The sequence below is a fragment of the Nycticebus coucang genome, chromosome 14 (genome assembly GCF_027406575.1).
Source record: "Nycticebus coucang isolate mNycCou1 chromosome 14, mNycCou1.pri, whole genome shotgun sequence".
NCBI lineage: Eukaryota > Metazoa > Chordata > Mammalia > Primates > Lorisidae > Nycticebus > Nycticebus coucang.
In genome coordinates, this window is record NC_069793.1 from 43,905,442 (window position 1) to 43,912,452 (window position 7,011).

The window sequence follows — 7,011 nt, forward strand, 5'->3', positions numbered from 1 at the left end:
TCTGAATATTCTGAGAAATAGCGATAGATAACAAATTTTTAAGTGTTTCTTGTATTTCCTTTTTATTTTATTTTTTAAGACAGAGTCTCATTCTGATACACAAGGTACAGAGAGAGCCCTGGCATTAGCCTAGCTCACAGCAAATTCAAACTCCTGGGTTCAAGAAATCCTCCTGCTTCAGCCTCCTAAGTGGCTGGGACTACAAGCACCTGCCACAATGCCTGGCTAATTTTTCTATTTTTAGTAGGATGAGGTCTCACTCTTGCTCAGGGTGGCCTAGAACTCTTAAGTTCCAGGGATCCTCCCTCCTCACCCTCTCAGAGTGCTAGGATTACATGTATGAGCCATCACACCTGGCCTATTATAGTTCTTAAAAAATGGGAAATTATTAGAATTCTCATTTTTCAGAATAACAATACAATACAATCTGCAAAATAAGGTCCTAGATTTTACCAATTATTTGGCAGTTAATAGAGCTGAAAGTTTCTAAATCTCTAATTTTTATGGTGCCTACCAAATTATAATTTTGCTAGCACATGAGGTATACTAGGTTCTACATGATGTTAAATGATGCTAAATAAAAAACAATGAGGCTTGTTATCTGGTTCTCATTATCTTTCCAGAAATGAAGCAGTATTTACATTAAAGGAAAGCAATAACATATCCAAGCAAATGGTTATTATCTGTCCATGAGAATACTGTTATAAAGAAGCTTTGAGAGCATGCAAAACCCCCACATAGGCAAGTGAAGAAAATACAAAATTATACCTGAAGTGTGACTCCAATTCAGGAGTTGTTTAAAAATGCGACATCAGAAACATTAGGGAAAAAAATGAGGCTGTCATACCGAAGACATTGAAGTTGAATATGATTTATAAACATGTTGTATCAGATGTTTCCATGAGACCTAAAAATCTGTCTAGTGATGGCTATTTTTTAACAATGTCCCTTCTAGACAATAATTACAGGGACAAGCATAATTCTTATATATCCACTTAAAGGGGAAAACTTTCAATGTAATGTACATTTAAATACAAGTTGTAATAGAAACATAACCTGAATAGTCTGCATATCTTCACTATCGCTCTTTCTGTACTTTCTACCAAACTTAACAAAACTCAGTGTTATAGTCCCTCAAGTTTATTTTATGCTTTGACCTATTTAAGTTGTCTACTTTTAAATGACCTGCCTCCTTTTCTAAAGTCTACCTCTACCTTTACTCTCCCTAATTCTAATATGACAAAAATGTAATCACATCCCCCTTTAGTTGTAAAGCTAATTTAAGCTTAAATACAGTGAATATCATGTAGAAGAGTGACTTATTAATCTTTCCCCAAAGACCACTCGTCAAAAAATAGTTCATTTCCATAAGATAAGCTTTTGTTATATGCTTCATTCTACTAGACTTATATAGAAGAGGTGTCTGGAAAATCATAAAATTTGAACTTAAATTTCATAACTCGGTTCATTCTGAACATTACTCACCATGTTTATGAACCATGTTATCAATATTAAATTGATGCTCAGACTTACAGTGTGAAAATGTTTCTTCAGCAGATGTGAATAACCTGAAAAAGCAAATAATAGCTACATGAATAGTCCCCCAAGAAGTCTAAATATTGATTTCATGTTAAATATACACTTTTGTTTCTGTTTGATTTCGAATTAAGAAAAAACAAACACACACGTGGATGAAAGAAATGGAGCCCAGCACTACTAAAAATTAGTATTTGAGTCCCATTTTACACCTAAAACAAATTACTATTTGTCAAAACTAATTTATTTGCCAAATACAGCACTGATTTTATCAAAAAGTTACTATGAAAGAATTTCCTTTGATAAATTGTTTCTCTCAAGTCATAAAAATTCCCTACTTGAGAGTCAAGTGTCAACTCCACTTTTTGAGGCTTTGAACTGACACAGCTCATACTGCTTTTTTTTTGGAAAAAAAGCATAAAAAGTAATTTTACAGCTGGCACATTTCCAAACTGCCACATTTCAAAAGTGATCCTGAAGTATTCGCAAAGTATTTGCATTAACAGACACTGTAAGGATGAAGCCTGTTTATGTGACCCGTCAACCTGAAGACCATATAAGATGCGGTACACAGCAAGTCTATAACCTTACCACATTAGCAGCATAAGTTTTCAACAAATGTTTACTGAGATACGTTATTTGCAGTATTTATGGAGCCTATCACAAGCACTGTACCCCTGATGCTCAATAAATATTATTTCATGACAACTACAGAACAAGCTTTCTACCTACCAAACATGCATTTGGTGAGGCGATACACTAAAACACAAGTATACCGCCAATCAGCACCATGCCCAGACATAGGGAACACTAGAAAATGTTTATGAAATTAACACTGGCCAGTGCCAACCAGGTCTCTTTCATGCCCACTTGCCCAAAGTCAAAGCTGCTTGAGACCAAGAGGCAGACTTTTTAAGTAGAAAGAATGTGAGTCTGGGAATAGGCCGAACCACAGCTTTGTGACCTTGAGCAAGTTATTGATATTGCTGTCTCTTTTCCCTAAATGAAAAAGGTATCAATACCTTCCTCTTCAACAGGTGGGATCCCCTAATTAAGAGAGGTGAGCTAAGACTTAACTGGCTCAAATAGAAATGTTACACTTGAGAAGTTATATTGATCAAAGAATAAATATATCTGAAAAGGTCTTTAGGGATTATCTAGTTCAGAATGGCTCCCAAACTTGTACAGAATCATCTCAGCTAGTGTCTTTATGAAAACAGAAACTTCCTAAGCCCCATCCCTAATTTATTAGGACTAAGGTTCAGAGTTCAGCATCTGTACTTTTTTTTTAAGTGTCTCAGGTGATAAGGGTGCACGACCTGACTTGGAAACCAGTTTCAATTCAAGACCACTTTACACGCGAGAAAACTGAGGCCCACTGAAGAACAGTAGTACAACCTGGCTTCCGGTTCGTGGCTCCTCCCTGTATAGCACTGTGAGTCTTCCTTCTGAACAAGCCCTCACCCCAAACTAGCGGTTCAAGAATCCAAGGACTGGCCAGTCTGGCTCAACTCCTGACCAGTTGTTCCTGGACAGACCGGACAGACCACACAGACCCCACGCGGCCCGGGCACCCAGGGTCTGGGGCCAGGCGCTGAGGCAGACGAACCTGTTACAGAACAGGCAGGGGGTCTGCGGCTTGTCGTGGGGACTATCAGCATCGTCCTCATCCTCCCAGGCGGCCTCGTCACCGCTGTCCGACAGTTCTGGCATGTCCTCCTCATCCTCCACAGCGCTCCGGCCGCCTAACAAACGCACAACAATCACATGTGCCTCAGACACCAGAGCTACGCGGGGTACGAGGAGCAGGGTGGGAAGTCTGCTGCCCCCGCCCCCCTGGCTCGGGGCCCTCACCCAGTTCTTCCTCCATCTGCCCTGCAAAGCCCCGCCGCCCGGGCCCGCGTCCCGCACGGCGCCGTGGGCACTGGAGGATCTTGCACCCGCCCACAGCAGCGCGGCCTGGGGCTGGACGAGCCCCTGCGGAGGGATCAGGGTACCCACCGATAGCGCCCGACGCTAAGGAGCACATGGCTGCCGTGGCCCGAGAGCCCGGCGCGTCTAGGGGCGGGGACGCGGCAGGCCAGCACGCGCGCGCAGCCACCGCCGCCCAGCTCTCCGGACCGGGACCCCGGGAGCGAGCGCCAGCGCGAGCCCGCCCCCGGGCTCGGGATCCGAGAACCTCGCGGGCGCCCGGAAAAGCAAAGGCGCGCGCGTGCTCGCGAGGTCTTCCGGCCTCCAGGCGCTGCGTTGGTCACGTGAGGCGGGCGGGCCGAGAGCCTGGGCCCGCCTCTCCTCTCCGCCGAGCTGACGCAGCGCGCGCTGAAGGTCCGCGTAAAGGCTGGGCGTCGCAACTGGGTGGGGAACTTTGGTTTCTCCCTTGGGCTGCTGCAGGAGGTCCTGAGCCTTGAGGCGGCGAGACGACGCAGCAGCTTTGCCGTGGGCATTATGTTCTCCGTGCGTCCCTTTTCCCACGGCTGAGCAGTTAGTGGAAGCGCGGCCAGCCCGCTCCTGCGGCGCCCTCTGGTGGCGGAGGAGGCCTGCTCTGGTGCCTGGGTTCCGGGGTGCAGCTGTGGGGAGGGAACCCAGGGCATGAGCCAGGGTGTGTGTGTGCTGCAAAGACATGTTAGGGCCAGATCTCAGAGGATTTTAATCTTTAAAATGGGTAAGAGAAATCACATTATAACAAAGATATTTGTACCAGAATGTTTATTGCAGCCAAATTCATAATTGCTAAGTCATGGAAAAAGCCCAAGTGCCCATCCATCCACGAATGGATTAATAAATTGTGGTATATGTACACCATGGAATATTATGCAGCCTTAAAAAAAGACGGAGACTTTACCTCTTTCATGTTTACATGGATGGAACTGGAACATATTCTTCTTAGTAAAGTATCTCAAGAATGGAAGAAAAAGTATCCAATGTACTCAGCCCTACTATGAAACTAATTTATGGCTTTCACATGAAAGCTATAATCCAGTTATAACCTAAGAAAAGGGGGAAAGGGAGTGGAGGGAGGGGGGAGGGGGTTGGAGGGAGGGTGATTGGTGAGTTAACACCTGCCATGCATCTTACAAGGGTATATGTGAAACAGTAAATATAGAATGTAAATGTCTTAACACAGTAACTAAGAAAATGCCAGGAAGGCTATGCTAACCAGTGTGATGAAAATGTGTCAAACGGTCTATAAAACCAGTGTATGGTGCCCCATGATCACATTAATGTACACAGCTATGATTTAATAATAAAAATAAATAAATAATAAAAATAAAATGGGTAAGAGAGCGCATGGACTTAGAGCTGGTATACTAGCCTTGAATCCTACTTAGGTGACTTCATAATTCTATTCTTGAGCAAGTTACCTGACCTTCTGCCTCAATTCCCTCAATTACGAAACAAGAATGACTACACTAACTTCACAACTACAGAAAGGATAAAATGAGTTAGTCCATGTAAAGTGCTAAGACCTAAGTGTTAACTTTATCCTACCAGAGGTGTTCAATCAGCCTATGGGTGGCGTGCTGATTTTGTGAGAACTTTTTTGGCCTACCTGTGCTGTTGGATGTTGTGAAAAATATATGCCAAAGGACCTTTTTTTTTGCTAATCAACTTTAATTAGTGTTTATGTATTTACTGTGTGACCCAAGACAATTTATGCTTCCAGTGTGTGACAGAAAATAAAAAAGGTTGCACAACCCTGGAAGGGAAACAGTTGAACTCTGGTTTCAGCAAGGGAGTGATGCTGTCAGATGTATTTAGAAAGCGACACTCTGGTTGCTGTGTGGGGAAGAATACCAACATTCCTTGCCTCGTGCCACTTTCTTACTTTCCTGATACAAAACCACAGAATTCTTTCTTAGGTGGGAGTGGATAGCAGTCGTTTCAGTAGGTAGTGTCTGGAACTCTCATCCGGAGGCCAGCACTGTGCATGGCACATGTTTCCCTAATTGACTACCCCTGCCTTCCTACCTAATCCTAACTTCCTAATTCAACCTTTCACCTTGGGTCCTGCCCTCAGGCCTATTTATATGCTTCTAATCATCAGATACTCTACAAATGGGTAGGTCTTTTGGTCTCAACCAGAAAAGCTTTTGTCAGACCATTTCTAAAATAGGTTCCACGGCTATTCCAGGAAAAGGACCCTGTCAGTGTCTTTCTTTCATAGCACCTACCATTTGCTTGCTTTATTTTTAGTCTTATCCCACAACACTGCACCATATACAGGTAAGTAAGGGTCATGACTCTTTACTTTTTTTAAACAAAGGGCTATCACTATGCTTCTCAGGCACATCTCAAACTCACGGGCTTATATGATGTTTCTATCTCATCCTCTAGAGTGGTGGGGGGGACTATAGATGGTGCCCACCTTCTTTACATTCGTTTCTCTGGCACAATATGTGGCCCATAATAGCTACTCAGTGTATTTACTGAATGAAATTAATGCCTGTATTACTGCTAAGTTCTTCTGAACGTACTCCTCTCCCTTAACTGTAAACTCCTGGAGGACAGAACCCATCAAATATTAGTGTTGAAGCCTCCTCACATCCTAGGACATTGCCAGAATACCCACTTGCTCCCTTGAGTTAGACTTGTTCACTGATGTATTCCCCAGTGCCTGGTGCCCAGTAGCACACAGGAGACACTCAATATGCATCTGCTGAGTGAATGAATGAATTCAAGGTTTTTCCATTACCTGGCCCATCTAACTTACTCCTTTCATCCTTCCAACATAAACTCTTTCTCTCTGTGTAACATTGGGAGGGAAACTTGCTGAATCCCTTAGTCCTCCCAGTCATTCAGTGTTTACCATGAAAAAACTAACCCCAGTCTGGAGGTGTGCTTGGGCCACGCTCTGGTCCCCTGAAGTTTATACCTTCCTACAATGCAGGGCTTAGGAGGGAGCTGCTTTTCTCTCTCCTCCAAAGATGAATACAGACTCTTCCCTATCATACCACCTCACTACCGAGGCCACAGTCAAATGCTGAAGAATATCCACCTTAAGGTTTCTGGGAGAGGAAAGAATACAGAAGAGAGTAACTTCAAACTGACCACTAGGTTGGGCTAGCTTCAGAGCCCATGGGCCTTAGCATATCCTCATGGGGCAATCCCCCCCCCCCCAACCCAAGGATTCCCTCACTTTTTGGCTCACACCTTTTACCACTGAAACACCCTTAGGCTCTTCAAAGAACCAAATAAACCTACCTGGATGAAAGAAGATACTTCCTCTCCTTCCCTACAGCTCACATTTCAAGATCCCACCCTGCCCTAAAGTATGCATCTTTTCTGGGTGACTAACACCAGGAATCTCCTCTCCCTTCTAATGACAGGCACCCTCCATTAAATGGCCTTTATCCACCAGTGTACACTGAAGACTGGAAATGTACTTGACATACTGTAGACCTTATAAAAATTGACTGAATCTTTGAAATCCCTTCGCTTCCCTGGCCTGATGTTAATGTAAGTTTCAGCATCCTT

The 7,011-nt window shown here is 43.8% G+C and overlaps 1 protein-coding gene across 4 annotated transcripts in view; it reads right to left on the minus strand.

Moving 5' to 3' along the window:
* PRMT3 (protein arginine methyltransferase 3) overlaps positions 1-3,782 on the minus strand; it is a 136,696-nt gene extending 132,914 nt beyond the window's left edge. For 2 of the 4 annotated variants that reach the window (XM_053561279.1, XM_053561277.1), the window contains exons 1-3: positions 3,538-3,781; positions 3,146-3,281; positions 1,486-1,568 (exon numbers count right to left, since the gene is read on the minus strand). In XM_053561279.1, the coding sequence (XP_053417254.1) occupies positions 1,486-1,568; positions 3,146-3,260 (198 nt within the window). In that variant the 5' untranslated portion in view covers positions 3,261-3,281; positions 3,538-3,781. Of the gene's footprint in view, positions 1-1,485; positions 1,569-3,145; positions 3,282-3,537 lie in introns of those variants that run through there. The other 2 variants (XM_053561278.1, XM_053561280.1) reach the window with 2 other exon arrangements.
* Positions 3,783-7,011: the final 3,229 nt, after the last annotated feature.